Below are 18680 nucleotides of genomic sequence, written 5' to 3'. Positions count from 1 at the left end.
AGGGGAATAAAAGGGGGTGGGGGAGGGGTTTTTGCACCCACAAAAAAAATTCCAGAAAATTCCAGAAAATTCCGGGAGTGACTCCGCCCCTCCCCCCACCCCTCCCCCCCTGCCCCTCCCCCCCCTCAGGTTCAGGACTCACCCCCCGGGTGGGCTCCACGGGCCCCACAGATCCTGCAATGGGGCACAGGTCAACGCCCCCCAAATCCCCCGGAATTCACCCCAAAAATCCCCTCCCCCCCCCCCACCCCCAAAATCCCCGGGTTTTAACCCCAAAAAAAATCCCCGGCCCCAAATCAGGGGTTTTTTTCACCCAAATTCCCACCCCCCAAAAGGGAAGTTTTTAACCCCAAAATCACATTTTTTACCCCAAAATCCACCCCAAAAGGGAACTTTTTAACCCAAAATGGAATTTTTTACCCCAAAATCGCATTTTTTACCCCAAAATCCACCCCAGAAGGGAATTTTTTTAACCCAAAAGGGAATTTTTTAACCCAAAATGGAATTTTTAACCCAAAATCGCATTTTTTACCCCAAAATCCACCCCAAAAGGGAATTTTTTTACACCAAAAGGGAAGTTTTTAACCCAAAATCGCATTTTTTACCCCAAAATCCACCCCAGAAGGGAATTTTTTAACCCAAAATCACATTTTTTACCCCAAAATCGCATTTTTTACCCCAAAATCCACCCCTAAAATTATTTTTACCCCAAAATGGAATTTTTTAACCCAAAATCCACCCCAGAAGGGAATTTTTTTAACCCAAAAGGGAATTTTTTTAACCCAAAATGTAATTTTTTAACCCAAAATCGCATTTTTTACCCCAAAATCCACCCCAAAATGGAATTTTTTAACCCAAAATGGAATTTTTTACCCCAAAATCCACCCCTAGAATTATTTTTACCCCAAAAACGGAATTTTTTAACCCAAAAATGAAAATTTTTAACCCAAAATCGAGTCCGGAAAATCCAACCCTGGGATTGGGGCGTTTTTAGATCCAAATTCCGGCACCAAAATTGGGGTTTTTTACCCCAAAATCCACCCCTCAAAATGGGATTTTTTACCCTTAAAACCCACCCCAAAATCGGGAATTTTTACCCCAAAATCCAGGTTTTTTTACCCCCAAATTCCAGGTTTTTAACCCCAAAATCCACCCCAAAATCGGGAATTTTCATCCCAAAATCCACCCCTAAAATCGGGAATTTGCACCCCAAAATCCACCCCTAAAAATGGGAATTTTCACCCCAAAATCCACTTTTTTAACCCCAAAATCCACCCTCAAATTCCAGGTTTTTACCCCAAAATCCACCCCTAAAAATGTGAATTTTCACCCCCAAATCCACCCCAAAATCCGCTTTTTTAACCCCAAAATCCACCCCCAAAATCCAGTTTTTTAACCCCAAAATCCACCCCAAAATTCAGAATTTTCACCCCCAACTCCACCCCCAAAATCCACTTTTTTAACCCCAAATTCCAGCCCCGTTTCGGGGGTTTTTCATCCCCTAAAAAGGACATTTTTACCCCAAAATCCGCCCTCAGAGGGGCATTTTCATCCCAAAATCCACCTGCAAACTCAGCGTTTTCACCCTAAAAACAACCCCCAAAATCGCCTTTTTTTACCCCAAAATCCGCCCCAAAAATGGGATTTTTACCCCCAAATCCACCCCCAGAAAACGGGAATTTTACCCCAAAAATCCGCCCCCGAAATGGGAATTTTTACCCCAAAATCCAACCCAAAAATGGGAATTTTTACCCCAAAATCCAACCCAAAAATGGGAATTTTTACCCCAAAATCCAACCCAAAAATGGGAATTTTTACCCCAAAATCCAACCCCAAAATGGGAATTTTTACTCCAAAGTCCACCCAAAAAATGGGAATTTTTACCCCAAAATCCAACCCCAAACTGGGAATTTTTACTCCAAAGTCCACCCAAAAAATGGGAATTTTTACCCCAAAATCCACCCCAAAATTCGCATTTTTTTACCCCCAAATCCACCCCCAAAATGGGATTTTTTTACCCAAAAATCCGCCCCAAAATGGGATTTTTTAGCCCCAAATTTACCCCCAAAAATGGGAATTTTAACCCTAAAATTTACCCCAAAAATGGGGAATTTTTACCCCAAAATCCACCCCCAAACTGGGACTTTTTTACCCCAAAATCCACCCAAAAAATCCGCCCCAAAAATGGGAATTTTTACCCCAAAATCCACCCTTGAAATGGGAATTTTCACCTCCAAATCCACTCCAAAAATGGGGATTTTTTACCCCAAAATCCACTCTGAAAACGGCAATTTTTACTCCAAAATCCACCCCCAAAATGGGAATTTTTTACCCCAAAATCCACCCAAAAACGGGAATTTTTTACCCCAAAATTGAGCATTTTTACCCCAAAATCCACCCCAAAAATAGAAATTTTTAACCCCAAAACCCAACCCTAAAATGGGAATTTTTTAACCCCAAAATGGGAATTTTTAACCCCAAAATTCACATTTTTAACCCCAAAATTCACATTTTTTAACCCCAAAATTCACATTTTTCACCCCAAATCCCGCCCCATCAACCCCCACCCCCAAAATTCACATTTTTCACCCCCAAACCTGAAATTTCCACCCTCAAAACTCCGGTTTTTTACCCCAAAATTCCGGTTTTTTACCCCAAAATTCCAGTTTTTACCCCAAAATTCCGTTTTTTACCCCGAAATTTGACGTTTTTGGCTCTGAACCCCAAATCCGCCCGAAATGAACCCAAAATTTGCCCTCCCCTCCCCCCGCCTGGATGCTCACCCCGCTGCGGCCACCGCGTCACCCCAAAGCTTCAACCTGAAAAATCCACCCCAAAATCCCGGTTTTTCACCCCAAAATCCACCCCCAAAATTGGGAATTTTTAGCCTGAAATTTACCCTAAAAATGGGAATTTTTAACCCAAAATTTTACCCTAAAAATGGGAATTTTTACCCTGAAATTCGCCCTAAAAATGGAAATTTTTAGCCCAAAAATAGGGAATTTTTATCCTAAAATTCGCCTTAAAAATGGGAATTTTTAGCCCAAAAATTGGGAATTTTTAACCCAAAATTGAAGCCTAAAATGGCAATTTTTACCCTGAAATTCACCCTAAAAATGGGAATTTTAAGCCCAAAAATGGGAATTTTAACCCTGAAATTCACCCTAAAAACGGGAATTTTCAGCCCCAAAACCCACCCCAAAAATCCGGTATTTCACCCCAAAATCCACCCCCAAAATTGGGAATTTTTATCCTGAAATTTACCCTAAAAATGGGAGTTTTTATCCTAAAATTTACCCCAAGAATGGGAATTTTTAGCCCAAAAATTGGGATTTTTTAACCCAAAATTCACCCCAAAAATGGGAATTTTAAGCCCTAAAAATGGGAATTTTTATCCTGAAATTTACCCCAAAAATTGGAATTTTTAACCCAAAATTGAACCCTAAAAATGGGAATTTAAACCCTAAAATGGGAATTATAACCCTAAAAATGGGAATTTTTAACCTGAAATTTAACCAAAAACGGGAATTTTTAACCCTAAAAATTGGGAATTTTTATCCTAAAATTAACCCTAAAAATGGGAATTTTAAACCCAAAAATTGGGAATTTTTAACCCAAATTTGAACCCTAAAATGGGAATTTTTAACCTGAAATTTACCCCAAAATGGGAATTTTAACCCTAAAAATTGGGAATTTTTATCCTAAAATTCACCCTAAAAATGGGAATTTTTAGCCCAAAATTGAACCCTAAAAATGGGAATTTTAACCCTAAAATTGGGAATTTTTAAACCAAAATTCACCCCAAAAATGGGAATTTTAAGCCCCAAAAATGGGAATTTTTACCCTGAAATTTACCCCAAAAATGGGAATTTTTAACCCCAAAAATTGGGAATTTTTAACCCAAAATTGAACCCTAAAAATGGGAATTTTTAGCCCAAAATTGAACCCTAAACTGGGCATTTTCACCCCAAAATCCACCCCCAAAAATGAGAATTTTTACCCCAAAATTTGGGAATTTTAAACCTGAAATTTACCCCAAAAATGGGAATTTTTAACCCCAAAAATTGGGAATTTTTATCCTAAAATTCGCCCTAAAAATGGGAATTTTAAGCCCAAAAATGCGAATTTTAACCCTAAAAATGGGAATTTTTAACCCAAAATTGAACCCTAAAAATGGGAATTTTTATCCTGAAATTTTACCCCAAAAATGGGAATTTTTAGCCCAAAAATTGGGAATTTTTAACCCAAAATTGAACCCTAAAAATGGGAATTTTTATCCTGAAATTCACCCTAAAAATAGGAATTTTTACCCCCAAAATTTGACCCTAAAATGGGAATTTTTACCCCCAAAATTTGGGAATTTTAAACCTAAAATTTACCCCAAAAATGAGAATTTTCACCTCTAAAATCCACCCAGAAAATTGGGAATTTTTGGTTCCTAAATTGGGAATTTTCACCTCTAAAATCCACCCAAAAAACTGGGAATTTCCACCCTAAAATCCATCTAAAAAACGGGAATTTTTGTCCTAAAATCCACCCAAAAATTGGGAATTTCTACCCCAAAAATTGGGAATTTTCACCCCAAAATTCACCCAAAAATTGGGAATTTTCACCCTGAAAATTGGGAATTTCTACCCTAAAATTCACCCAAAAATTGGGAATTTTCATCCTAAAAATCGACCCCAAAATTGGGAATTTTCACCCCAAAACCTGGGAATTTTTGCCCCAAAATCCACCTAAAAATTGGGAATTTTTGCCCTAAAATTCACCTAAAATTTGGAAATTTTTGCCCTAAAATCCACCTAAAAATTGGGAATTTTTGCCCTAAAATTCACCAAAAAATTGGGAATTTTCATCCTAAAACTCAACCCCAAAATTGGGAATTTTTACTCCAAAAATTGGCAATTCTCACCCTAAAATCCACCCCAAAAATCGGGAATTTCTACCCTAAAATCCAACCAAAACCTGGGAATTTTCACCCCAAAAACTGGGAATTTTCACCCTAAAATCAACCCCAAAACTCCGAATTTTTACCCAAAAATCCGCCCTAAAAATTGGGAATTTTCACCCCAAAATCCTCCCCCAAAACCGGGAATTTTTACCCCAAAATCCGCCCGAAAATTGGGAATTTTTACCCCAAAAATTGGGAATTTTTACCCCAAAATTGGGAATTTTTACCCCAAAAAATCGGGAATTTCCCCCCCAAGCTCCGCCCCCTCCCCTTTGGCCCCGCCCCCTTTCCCTTGGCCCCGCCTCCGGCTCTCACCTCCGCCAATCGCCTGCAGGGGGAGGGGCCAAACCCGGAAGTGCCGCCACCGATTCCACCGAAGGGGGCGTGGCTTCGGCCTCGGCCACGCCCATTTTGGGGCTAAAAACCCCCAAAATCCGGGGCCGGGAACCCCCAAAATTCACCGGGAACCGCCCAAAATTCCCAAATTTCACCGGGAACCCCCAAATTTCACCTCCAAACTCCCCAAATTCCCAAAATCCGGGCTCAGGACCCCCCAAATTCCCAAAATCCGGGGCGGGGACCCCCCAAAATTCACCGAGAATCCCCAAATTTCACCTCCAAACTCCCCAAAATCGAGGCCAGGAACCCCCAAATTGCACCGGGACCCCCCAAATTCCCAAATTTCACCTCCAAATTCCCAAATTCCCAAACTCTGAGACCGGGACCCCCCCAAATTTCACCTCCAAATTCTCAAAATCCGGGGCCGGGACCCCCAAAATTCACCGGGACCCCCAAATTTTACCTCCAAACTCCCAAATTCCAAGGCAGGACCCCCCAAATTCCCAAAATCCGAGGTTGAAACCCCCAAATTCCACCAGGACCCCCCAAATTTCACCTCCAAACTCCTAAAATCCAGGTCTGGGACCCCCAAATTCCCAAAATCTGAGACCAGACGCCCCCAAATTCCCAAAATCCGGGGTTGGGACCCCAAATTTCACCCCCAAATCCTCAAAATCCGGGGCCAGGACCCCCCAAATTCCACCTGAACCCCCCAAATTTCACCTCCAAACTCCCAAATTTGAGGCTGAGACCCCCAAATTCCCAAAATCCGGGGTTGGGACCCCCCAAAATTCCCAAAATCCGAGGTTGAAACCCCAAATTCCACCTGGACCCCCCCAAATTCCACCTGAACCCCCCAAATTTCACCTCCAAACTCCCAAATTTGAGGCTCTGACCCCCAAATTCCCAAAATCCGGGGTCGGGACCCCAAATTTCACCCCCAAATCCTCAAAATCCGGGGTTGGGACCCCAAATTTCGCCCCCAAATTCCCAAAATCCGGGGCTGGGACCCCCCAAATTCCACCAGGAACCCCCAAATTTCACCTCCAAATCCTCAAAATCCGGGGTCGGGACCCCCCAAATTCACCAGGAACCCCCAAATTTCACCCCCAAATCCTCAAAATCCGGGGTTGGGACCCCAAATTTCGCCCCCAAATTCCCAAAATCCGGGGCTGGGACCCCCCAAATTCCACCAGGAACCCCCAAATTTCACCTCCAAATCCTCAAAATCCGGGGTCGGGACCCCCCAAATTCACCAGGAACCCCCAAATTTCACCTCCAAATCCTCAAAATCCGGGGCCAGGACTCCCCAAATTCCCAAAATTTGAGGTTGGGACCCCAAATTTCACCTCCAAATTCCCCAAATTTGAGGCTGAGACCCCCAAATTCCCAAAATCCGGAGCCGGGACCCCCCAAAATTCCCAAAATCCGGGGCCGGGACTCCCCAAATTCCCAAAATTTGAGGTTGGGACCCCAAATTTCACCTCCAAATTCCCCAAATTTGAGGCTGAGACCCCCAAATTCCCAAAATCCGGAGCCGGGACCCCCCAAAATTCCCAAAATCCGGGGCCGGGACCCCCCAAATTCCCAAAATTTGAGGTCGGGACCCCAAATTTCACCTCCAAACTCCCAAATTTGAGGCTGAGACCCCCAAATTCCCAAAATCCGGAGCCGGGACCCCCCAAATTCCCAAAATCCGGGGCTGGGACCCCCCAAATTCCACCAGGACCCCTCAAATCCTCAAAATCCGGGGTCGGGGCTCCCCAAATTCCCAAAATTTGAGGTCGGGACCCCAAATTTCACCTCCAAACTCCCCAAATCCGGAGCCGGGACCCCCCAAACTCCACCAGGACCCCCCCAAAATTCCCATTTTTCCGGTGACCGCTGCGGTGGGGGAGGGGAGAGGGGGAGGGGCCAACCCTTCCAACCCCTCCCCCATCCCAAAACCCCTCCTCCACAAGCTCCTCCCCCTTTTTTTTTCCCCCTCCCCCATCACTGGGCGGGGCTCACCCAATTCCCCCAACTCACCCCTCCCCCGCTCCCCGCCCATCCCCCACCGCCTTCCTGCGCCCCTCCCCCACCCTCCCCCGCCCAACTCACCGCCCCTCCCCCCCCTCCCCCGCCGGCCGCGCCGGTCGCCGTGGTGACCGCCGCCCCTCCCCCGCCGCCGGCCCCGTACTGGTTCCCGCTCGCCGCCGCCGCCGCCGCGTACTGGGCGGAGCCGTCGGCGGTGGCTCCTCCCCCTCCCGACGCGGCGGCGGCGGCGGCGGCGCCGGACGCGGCGTACTGGGCGGCGCTGGCCGCGTACTGGGCGTACTGGGAGCCGTCGGTGCCGTACTGGGAGCCGTCGGCGGCGCCGTACTGGGAGTACTGGGAGTACTGGGAGGCCAGCTGGGCGTACTGGTATTGGTACTGGGCGCTGAGCTGGGAGGCGGAGCTATACTGGGAGGAGGAGGCGGGGCTGTACTGGGAGGAGGCGGGGCTGTACTGGGAGTACTGGGAGGAGGAGGCGGGGCTGTACTGGGAGGAGGCGGAGCTGTACTGGGAGTACTGGGAGGAGTACTGGGCCATGCGGGCGGCCATGCTGGGCGTCATGGCGAAAGGGGAGGGGCTTCGGGGTGTGGCCCCGCCCATGGCCCCGCCCCTGCCGTGGTAGCAGCAGCCGCGGTGGCCGCAAGGGCTCAGCCGGTTGGCCGCCGCCATGGAGGCCACGCCCACGTTGCTGTGGAAACGGTGCATGCAAGCCCCGCCCCCCAAGCGGCCCGAGCAGCCCAGCCCCGCCCCCAGGTTGCCGTGGAAACGGTGCAGGCAAGCCCCGCCCCCTCCCAGGCGAGGCCACGCCCCTCCGGACACGCCCCCTCGGAGGAAAGGGGAGGAGGGGGAGCGGGTGCTCCACCCCCCGCGGGTGGGCGTGGCCAAAAAGGGCGCGGCCGCTCGCTGGAAGGAGGCGGAGCCCGGGCTGCGAGCGGCCAATAGGGGGAAGGGACCCCCGCCACGCCCCGCCCCTCCCCGCCCGGCGGCGGCCAACGAGAGCAGAGAGCCGGGGGGGCGTGGCGACGGCCTCAAGCCACGCCCCCCGCCGGGGGTCAGCGCCAGCAGCGAGCCGGGGGGGCGGGGCCCCGCCGAAGCCCCGCCCACCGCGCCGGGTTTGAGCGACAGCAGGGGCGTGGCGGCGGTGGCGGCCGTGGGCGTGGCGGAAGTGGGCGTGGCCGTGGTGGGAGTGGGCGTGGCCGTGGGGGAGGCGGGGACTGAGGGCGTGGCCGTGGTGGGCGTGGCCGGGGCGGCGGCGGCGGCGGGAGGGGGAGGGGAGGAGGAGGAGGAGGGAGGGGGAGGGGCGGGGTCGGGCGCGGCTTCGGGCGCGGCCTCGGAGGAGGAAGAGGAGGAGGAGGAGGAGGAAGAGGAAGAGGAGGAGGAGGAGGAAGAGGAGGAGGAAGAGGAGGAGGAGGAGCTGGAGGAGGAGGAGGAGGAGCTGGAGGAGGAGGAGGAGGAGGAAGAGGAGGAGGAGGAGGAGGAGGAAGAGCGGCGCCGTTTGCGCCGGGGGACGGCGATGGCGGCGGCGGCGGCGGCGCCGGAAGGGGCGGAGCCTTCGGGCGGGGCCGCGGTGGAGCCCTCGGTGGGCGGAGCTTGGCCGGGCGGGGCCGCGATGGCGCTCGGGGACCTGCGGGGAGAGGAGGGGTCAGAGGGGAGGGGGCGGGGCTTTGGGGGGGCGGGGCTTTGGGGGGGTGGGGCAGGGACAGAGTGACCACTGGGGACACTGGAGTGACCACTGGGGACACCAAAGTGACCACTGGGGACACTGGAGTGACCACTGGGGACACCAAAGTGACCACTGGGGACACTGGACAGGGACAGAGTGACCACTGGGGACATTGGAGTGACCAGTGGGGACACTGGAGTGACCTCTGGGGACACTGGAGTGACCACTGGGGACATTGGAGTGACCCTTGGGGACACTGGAGTGACCACTGGGGACACTGGAGTGACCACTGGGGACATTGGAGTGACCACTGGGGACACCGGACACTCAGAGTGACCCTTGGGGACACTGAACTGACCCTTGGGGACACTGGAGTGACCACTTGGGACACCAAAGTGACCACTGAGGACACTGGAGTGACCCTTGGGGACACTGGACAGGGACAGAGTGACCCTTGGGGACACTGGAGTGACCCTTGGGGACACCGGATACTCAGAGTGACCCTTGGGGACACTGAAGTGACCCTTGGGGGACACCGTACAGGGGTGGGCGTGGCTTTGGGGACACTGAAGTGACCCTTGGGGACACTGGAGTGACCACTGGGGACACCAAAGTGACCACTGGGGACACTGGAATGACCCTTGGGGACACTGGACATCCCTGAACTGACCCTTGGGGGACACCGTACAAGGGTGGGCGTGGCCTTTACACCCGTGTCAATCACATGACTCCTCCCCTTAACCCCAAATAAAGGGGGCGTGGCCTCATCAACACCTGTGTCAATCACATGACTTCGCCTTTTAACCCCAAATAAGGAGAAAAGGGGCGTGGCCTCATCAACACCTGTGTCAATCACATGACTCCTCCCTTTAAACCCAAATAAGGGAAAATGGGCGTGGCATAATTACCCAATCAGGAGCGAGCAAAGGGGCGTGGCCAGATAGGGCGGGGGAAAAAAGGGGGCGGGGAAACCACACAATTTAACCAATGGGAATGCATGAGGGGGTGGAGCCTTACCCGGTGGGCGGGGCCTCAGCAACACCCACATCAATCACATGGCCCCTCCCCTTAACCTCAAATACGGGAGAGGGGGTGTGGCCTCATCACCAGTAGGCGTGGCCTCACCACTGGGCGTGGCTTCCCCACCCAATCAGATGCCAGGAAAGGGGCGTGGCCAGATAGGGCGGGGGGGAAAGGGGGCGGGGAAACCGCGCAATCCGACCAACGGGAACGCGCGGGGGGCGGGGCCTTACCCGGTGGGCGGGGCCGGCGAGGGCGGGGCGGAGTCGGAAGAGCTGGAACTGGAGTCGGAGTCGGAGTCGGAGTCGGACGAGGAGGAGGAGGAGGAGGAGGAGGAGGAAGACGAGGAGGAGGAGGAGCTCTTGGTGACGTCGGCGGTGACGTCAGCGGTGGGCGTGGCCGCGCTGGGAGCCGCTGGAACGGTGGCGCTGGTGGTACTGGGAGCACTGGGAGCCGCTGGAACGCTCGTACTGGTGATACTGGGAGCACTGGGAGCGCTGGGAGCCGCAGCCGTGCCCGTACTGGTGTTACTGGTTAAACTGGGAGCCGCTGGAACGGTGGTGCTGGCCATACTGGGAGCACTGGGAGCCGCTGGAACGCTCGAACTGGTGTTACTGGTGTTACTGGGAGCACTGGGAGCCGCTGGAACGCTCGAACTGGTGTTACTGGTTATACTGGGAGCACTGGGAGCCGCTGGAACGCTCGAACTGGTCATACTGGGAGCACTGGGAGCCACTGGAACGCTCGAACTGGTGTTACTGGTTATACTGGGAGCACTGGGAGCCGCAGCCATAGTGTTAGTGGTGATACTGGTTATACTGGGAGCCGCTGGAAGGGTGGCACTGGTTATACTGGGAGCACTGGGAGCCGCTGGAGCAGTTGTACTGGTCGTACTGGGAGCACTGGGAGCCGCAGCCGTGCCCGTACTGGTGATACTGGTTATACTGGGAGCCACTGGAGCAGTTGTACTGGTGATACTGGGAGCACTGGGAGCCGCAGGAACGCTCGTACTGGTCATACTGGGAGCACTGGGAGCACTGGGAGCCACTGGTCTGATGGCGCTGGTGTTACTGGTTAAACTGGGAGCCGCCGGAACGCTCGTACTGGTCGTACTGGGAGCACTGGGAGCTCCAGGAACGCTCAAACTGGTGATACTGGGAGCACTGGGAGCTCCGGGAATGCTCGTACTGGTTATACTGGGAGCACTGGGAGCCGCTGGAACGGTCGCACTGGTGTTACTGGTTAAACTGGGAGCCGCTGGAACGCTCGAACTGGTTGTACTGGAGTTACTGGGAGCACTGGGAGCCGCAGCTTTGACAGTACTGGTTATACTGGGAGCGCTGGGAGCTGCTGGAACGCTCATACTGGTGATACTGGGAGCACTGGGAGTCGCTGGAACGCTCATACTGGTCATACTGGGAGCGCTGGGAGCCGCTGGAACGGTGGCACTGGTCATACTGGTCATACTGGGAGCACTGGGAGCCGCAGCTTTGATGGTACTGGTGTTACTGGTGACACTGAGAGCCGTGGCCACGCCCATACTGGTGTTACTGGGAGCACTGGGAGCCACTGGAACAGTGGCACTGGTCATACTGGGAGCACTGGGAGCCACAGCCGTGCCCGTACTGGTCGTACTGGTTAAACTGGGAGCCGCCGGTTTGATGGTACTGGTGATACTGGGAGCACTGGGAGCCGTGGCCACGCCCACATTGGTGACACTGGGAGCTGTGGCCACGCCCATACTGGTGACACTGGTTTGAGCCGGACTGGTCACACTGGGACGAGCCGGACTGGTCACACTGGTTGGACTGGTCAAACTGGTTTGAGCCGGACTGGTCAAACTGGTCACACTGGGACGAGTTGGACTGGTCAAACTGGGACGAGTTGGACTGGTCAAACTGGTTGGACTGGTCAAACTGGGACGAGTTGGACTGGTCAAACTGGTCACAGTGGCCAGAGCTGGACTGGGATGAGCCGGACTGGTCACACTGGTCAAACTGGTTTGAGCCGGACTGGTCACACTGGTTGGACTGGTCAAACTGGTTTGAGCCGGACTGGTCAAACTGGTCACGCTGGTCGGACCTGGACTGGTCAAACTGGGACGAGTTGGACTGGTCAAACTGGTTGGACTGGTCAAACTGGTCACGCTGGCTGGAGCTGGACTGGTCAAACTGGTTTGAGCCGGACTGGTCAAACTGGGACGAGCCGGACTGGTCACACTGGTCACGGTGGCCGGAGCTGGACTGGTCAAACTGGTCACACTGGTCACACTGGTTGGACTGGTCAAACTGGTGGCGGTGGCCGGAGCCGGACTGGTCACTCCAATCACACCAGTGACCTTCTGAGCACTGGTCAAACTGGTCAAACTGGTTTGAGCCGGACTGGTCAAACTGGTCACGCTGGCTGGAGCCGGACTGGTCAAACTGGGACGAGTCGGACTGGTCAAACTGGTGGCGGTGGCCGGAGTTAGACTGGTCAAACTGGTCGTGGTGGCCACAGTTGAACTGGTCAAACTGGTTTGAGCCGGACTGGTCAAACTGGTGGCGGTGGCCGGACTGGTCATGGTGGCCGGAGCTGGACTGGTCAAACTGGTGGCACTGGTTTGACTCGGACTGGTCAAACTGGTGGCGGTGGCCGGAGCCAGACTGGTCACACTGGTCACACTGGTCACACTGGTGGCCTTGGCCGCGGCGTTGGTGGCCACACCAGTGGTGTGACCGCTCAGACTGGTCAGACTGGTCACACCGGTCACTCCGCTCAGCCGGTGGCCGCCGGCCAGCGCCGCCATGGCCGTGGCTTTGGCGTTGGCGTCGGCGCTGGCCCGGAGGATGGCGGCGCCCAACGGGGAGACCCCGGAGGGGACGGCCCGGGCGGGAACGGAACCGGAAACGGCACCGGAAGTGACACCGGAACCACCGGAAGTGACACCGGAAGTGACACCGGAACCACCGGAAGTGACACCGGAAGTGACACCGGGACTGGAAGTGACACCGGAACCACCGGAAGCGACCGCGGGAGCGACCCCGGAACCGGAAATGACCCCGGGAGAGGCACCGGGACCACCGGAAGTGACCACGGAAACACCCGAAGTGACCCCGGGAGTGACCCCGGGAGTGACCCCGGGAGTGACCCCAGAAGTGACCCCGGGAGTGACCCCGGGAGTGACCCCGTGACTGACCCCGGAAGTGACCCCAGGAGTGACCCCGTGACCGACCCCGGAAGTCACCCCAGAAACACCGGAAGTGACCCCGGAAGTGACCCCAGGACCGGAAGTGACCCCAGGAGTGACCCCAGAAACTTTGGGAGTGACCCCGGAAGTGACCCCAGGAGTGACCCCAGGACCGGAAGTGACCCCCGGAGCGACCTTAGACCCCCCCGGAGCGACCCCGGAAACGACCCCGTGACCGACCCTCGGCGCCGCCGTTGCCGCCATCTTGCCGGGCCCGGCCGCCATCTTGGCGCCGCCGGCCCGCGGCGCCGCGCCCGCCTTTCCCACCAGGGCGGCGGCCACCGGCGGCAGCGCCGAGGCGGCCACGGGCGAGGAAGGTAAACTGAGGCGCGCCGCCGGCAGCAGCGTCCCCAGCGTCCCGCCCGGCGCCCGCGACAGCGCCCGCGGCAGCCCCGGCGGCGGCGGCGGCGGCGTCCCCAGCGCGCCGGCCGGGCGCGGGGCGGGGCGCGGCGCCGGGCGCGGCGCGGCGGCGGCGGCGGCGGGGGGAGGGGATTTGGGGGTGGCGGGGGGAGGGGCGGGGGTGGGCGTGGCCTTGGGAGGGGTCAGCTCGGCTTTGGGGAGGGGGTGGGGCGGGGCTTTGGCGTCGCCGTTGGGGATTTTGGCGTCGCCGGCGGCCATCTTGGTTTCGCCGGCGGCCATTTTGCTCTCGGTGGCGGCCATCTTGGTTTCAGCGGCGGCCATCTTGGTTTCAGCGGCAGCCATCTTGCTTTCGCTGGCGGCCATCTTGGTTTCACTGGCAGCCATTTTGCTTTCACCGGCGGCCATCTTGGTTTCAGCGGCGGCCATCTTGCTTTCGCCGGCGGCCATCTTGTTTTCGCCGGCGGCCATCTTAACGTCACCGGCGGCCATCTTAACGTCGCCGGCGGCCATTTTGTTTTCACCCACGGCCATTTTGACGTCGCCGCTCGCCGTCCCCGCCCCCGGCGAGGCTTTGCTTGCCCCCTCCCCCGCTTTCTCCTCAGGCCCCGCCCCTTCCCCGCCGGATTTGGCGATTTCGGTGCCGGGCGGCGCCGGCTGCGGGGGGAGGGGCTGCGGGGGGTGCGGCTGCCCCCCCCCGATCGGGACCCACTTGGAGGCGGCCGGCGCCGGGTTCAGCTCGGCCAGGGGGACCCATTTGGGCCGGGCGGGGGGAGGGGTGGGGGCGGGGGAGGGGCGCGACGCGGCGGGGGGCGGGCTGGGGGAGGGCCGGGCGGGGGAGGGGCTGTCGCTGCGCCCGCGCCGGGCCGGCGTCGCCGAGCGCGACCGCGCCCGCTTCTTGGGGAGGGGCGACGACAGCGAGCGGCTCCTCCTGGCCCCGCCCCTTTCGCCGCGGCCGCGGGATTTCCCGGAGGATTCCGAGCGGCTCCGCCCCCGCCGGCGGCGCCGGCGATCGGGGGAGGGCGACGGCGAGCGGGAGCGGCGCCGGGAGCGGGAACGCCGGGCGGGCGAGCGGGAACGGCGGCGCGACCGCGAGCGGCGCAGGGGCGACCGCGAGCGGCGGCGCGAGCGAGAGCGCCGGATGGGCGAGCGCGAGCGGCGCCGGGAGCGCGAACGCCGGATGGGCGACCGCGAACGCCGGAGGGGCGACCGGGAACGCCGGAGGGGCGACCGCGAGCGGCGCCGGGAGCGGGATCGCGAGCGGGAGCGCCCCCAGCGGCGGGAGCGGGAGCGGCGCCGCGAGCGGGAGCGGCGGCGGGGGCGGGAGCGGGAGCGGGAGCGCGGCGCGGCGGCGGCGGCGGCGGCGGCGGTGACGCCGGCCACGGGGGTGATGGCGGCGACGCCGGCGGGCCACGGGGGCGGGGAGGCGGCGTTGGGGGTCCAGAGCGGGGTGCGGGAGCGGGAGCGGCGGCGGGAGCGGCGGCGGGAGGAGCGGGAGCGGCGGCGGGAGCGGGGCCGGGAGCGGGAGCGGTGCCGGGAGGCGCGGGGGGCGCGGCGGGGCCGGGAGCGCGACCGGGAGCGCGAGCGCGACCGCGAGCGGCGCAGGGAGGAGGACGAAGACGGCGGGGGCGGGGGCGGCGGGGGCGGGGGCGGGGCCGCCGAGCGTTTAGGGGGCGGGGGAGGGGAGGGGGAAGGGGCGGGGCGCGGCGGGGAGGGCGGGGCTCGGGCGGGGGAGGCGGGGGAGGGGCTCACGGGCGGCGGCTCCGCGGCGACGCCGGGTGACGGCGCGGGCGGCTCCGGCTGCGGCTCCTGCCAAAAAGAAAAAAAAACCCCAAAAAAAATCATCAAAAAAAACCGGGGAAAATCGACAAAACTCCGCAATCCCCTCCCCCGCCCCGCCCAAGCCCCGCCCTCCCCCGCGCGGGCCCCGCCCCCCCCGGCGCTCACCTGCGGCGGGGGAGGGGCGGCGGCGGCAGGTGAGGCCGAAGGCGGCGGCGGCGCCGGCTCCTCTTCCTCGCGGCGCGGCGGCGGCGCCGGGGTCGGGGCCGTGGCGCTGCGGGACCTGCGGGGGTGGGGGAGGGGCGTGCGTGGGCGCGGGGGGAGGGGCGGGGTTGAGGCGGGTGGGGGAGGGGTGGTGGGGGGGGGGAGGGGCTCACCTGCTGCGGGAGGAGCCGGAGGAGGAGGAGGAGCCGGCCGGGGAGGAAGAGCGCTCCGGCTTCTGCGATTGGCTGGTGGATCTGCGGAGGGGGGGAGGGGCAGAAAGAGATGAGTGGGGGATGGGCGAGAGCAGGAGGGGGGGAGGGGCTAAAAGGGGGTGGGGGAGGGGCCTCACCTCTTGCGTTTCTTCTCCTTGGCCTTGTGCTTGGCCTTGGGGCTGGGAGAGCTGCGGGGGAGGGGCGATGACGTCAGCAGAGAGGCCACGCCCACTCCGCGACCACACCCGTCTTTGCCCCTCCCCCCCCTTTTCCTTACCGGTGCTTTCGCTTCTTGGCCTCGGATTCCGACCTGTGGGGGAGGGGTTTGGTGAGGCCACGCCCCCTTTTTGGGGGGTTTGGACACGCCCCCTTTTGGGGGTTTGGACACGCCCCCTTTTGGGGGTTTGGACACGCCCCCTTTTTGGGGTTTGGCCACGCCCCCTCTCACCTGTGCTTCTTCTTCTTGCTCTTCTTCCTCTCCCCGGAGCGGCTGGCGGATCTGGGAGGGGAGAGCCCCAAAATCGGCCAAAATTGACCCAAAATTCCTCCCCAAATTCAGTCAAAAATTCCCCAAAATTGACCCAAAATTCCTCCTAAAATTCCCACAAAAATCCCCCAAAATCGACCCAAAATTCCTCCCCAAATTCACTCAAAAACTCCCCAAAGTTGACCCAGAATTTTTCCCAAAATTCAGTAAAAAATCCCCCAAAATAAACCAAAATTGACCCAAAATTCCCCCCCGAATTCCCACAAAAATCCCCCAAAATTGGCCAAAATCAACCCAAAATTCCTCCCCAAATTCAGTCCAAAATCCCCCAAAATTCCTCCCCAAATTCAGTCAAAAATCCCCCAAAATGGACCCAAAATTCCTTCCCAAATTCACTCAAAAACTCCCCAAAATCGACCCAAAATTTTTCCCAAAATTCAGTAAAAAATCCCACAAAATTGGCCAAAATCGACCCAAAATTCCTCCCCAAATTCAGTCCAAAATCCCCCAAAATTGACCCAAAATTCCTTCCCAAATTCCCACAAAAATCCCCCAAAATTGACCCAAATTGACCCAAAATTCCTCCCCAAATTCACTCAAAAATCCCCCAAAATGGACCCAAAATTCCTCCCCAAATTCACTCAAAAACTCCCCAAAATTGACCCAAAATTTTTCCCAAAATTCAGTAAAAAATCCCCCAAAATCGGCCAAAATCGACCCAAAATTCCTCCCCAAATTCAGTCCAAAATACCCCAAAATTGACCCAAAATTTTCCCAAAATTCCTCCCCAAATTCCCACAAAAATCCCCCAAAAACCACCCAATTTTCCCCAAAAAATCCCTAAATTCCACCCAAAACTTCTCAGATTTCCCCAAAAATCCCCAAATTTCCCCCAAAAATCCTGAAAATCTCCCAAAAATTCCCAATTTCTCCCAAAGTTCACCCCCAAAATCCCCAAATTTCTCCCCAAAATCTTCAAATTTTATCCCCAAAAATTCTCAGATTTCCCCCAAAATCCCCAAATCCCCCCCAAAAATCCCCAAATTTCCCCAAAATCCCCAAATTTCCCCCAAAAATCCCGAAAATTTCCCAAAAATCCCCAAATTTTCCCCCAAACTCCCCCAAATTTCCCCCAAAATTCCCCAAATCCCCCCCAAAATCCCCCAAAATCCCCAAAAATCCCCAAATTTTCCCAAAACTCCCGATTTTTCCCCCAGAATTTCCCCACCCACCTGCCCCGATCCTTCTTCTTCTTCTTCTTCTTCTGCTTGGGGGAGGGCGAGCGCGAGCTCGACTCCTCCGGGGCGGCGCTGCGGGAAAAGCGCCGGTTCCGGAACGTTCCGGGAGATTTTGGGGGGAAATCGGGGGATTTGGGGAAAATTTGGGGTTTTTTGGGAAAATTTGGGGATTTTTGGGGATTTTTGGGGATTTTTGGGGATTTTGGGGGGAAATTTGGGGATTTTTGAGGGAGTTTGGGGGAAAATTTGGGGGTTTTTGGGGAAATTTGGGGATTTTTGGGGATTTTTGGGGAATTTTTGGGGATTTTTGAGAGAGTTTGCGGGGAAATTTGGGAATTTTTGGGGATTTTTGAGGGAGTTTGGGGGAAAATTTGGGGGTTTTTGGGGAATTTTTGGGGATTTTGGAGGGATTTTTGGGGAAATTTGGGGGTTTTTTGGGATTTTGGGGAAAATTTGGGGAAGTTGGGGGAGTTTGGGGGGAAATTTGGGAATTTTTGGGGATTTTAGGGGATTTTGGGGGAAATTTGGGGATTTTTGGGGGGAAATTTGGGAATTTTTGGGGAAATTTTGGGGATTTTGGAGGGAGTTTGGGGGGAAATTTGGGGATTTGGGGAAAATTGGGATTTTTGGGGAAATTTGGGAACTTTTGGGGATTTTTGGGGAATTTTTGGGGATTTTGGAGGAAATTTGGGGGAAATTTGGGGATTTTAGGGGGAAATTTGGGAATTTTGGGGAATTTTGGGGGATTTTGGAGGGATTTTGGGGGGAAAATTGGGAATTTTTGGGGAATTTGGGGGGAAATTTGGGGATTTTGGGAAAGTTTGGGGAAATTTGCGGGAGTTTGGGGGAAATCTGGGTATTTTGGTGGGAATTTGGGGATTTTGGGAAAATTTTGGGGAGTTTGGGGGAAATTCGGGGATTTTTGGGGATTTTTGGGGATTTGGGGGAAAATTTGGGGGAGTTGGGGGAAATTTGGGGAGAAATTTGGGAATTTTTGAGGGAAATTTGGGGAGTTTGGGGGATTTTGGGGGAATTTGGGGGAAATTTGGGGATTTTGGGGGAATTTGGGGGAAAATTTGGGAATTTTTGGGGGAAATTCGTGGATTTTTGGGGATTTTGTGGGGAAATTTGGGGATTTTCAGGGAAATTTGGGGATTTTGGGGGAAT

The 18680-nt window shown here is 55.8% G+C and overlaps 1 protein-coding gene across 1 annotated transcript in view; it reads right to left on the bottom strand.

The window, feature by feature from the left end:
* Positions 1-831: 831 nt before the first annotated feature.
* The window catches only part of LOC147647353 (uncharacterized), a 30305-nt gene continuing 12456 nt past the window's right edge, over positions 832-18680 (bottom strand). The window contains exons 5-16 of the mRNA XM_086872128.1: positions 17508-17585; positions 16237-16287; positions 16066-16098; positions 15926-15976; positions 15750-15830; positions 15541-15655; positions 13417-15402; positions 12903-12985; positions 10241-12823; positions 5267-8948; positions 2784-2819; positions 832-2278 (exon numbers count right to left, since the gene is read on the bottom strand). Of these exons, the coding sequence (XP_086728254.1) occupies positions 7283-8948; positions 10241-12823; positions 12903-12985; positions 13417-15402; positions 15541-15655; positions 15750-15830; positions 15926-15976; positions 16066-16098; positions 16237-16287; positions 17508-17585 (6727 nt within the window). The 3' untranslated portion in view covers positions 832-2278; positions 2784-2819; positions 5267-7282. The remainder of the gene's footprint in view (positions 2279-2783; positions 2820-5266; positions 8949-10240; positions 12824-12902; positions 12986-13416; positions 15403-15540; positions 15656-15749; positions 15831-15925; positions 15977-16065; positions 16099-16236; positions 16288-17507; positions 17586-18680) is intronic.

Source organism: Cyanistes caeruleus, chromosome 39, assembly GCF_971803275.1.
Source record: "Cyanistes caeruleus chromosome 39, bCyaCae1.hap1.1, whole genome shotgun sequence".
Classification (NCBI taxonomy): Eukaryota; Metazoa; Chordata; class Aves; order Passeriformes; family Paridae; genus Cyanistes; species Cyanistes caeruleus.
This window is presented reverse-complemented; position numbering and strand designations above follow the sequence as displayed.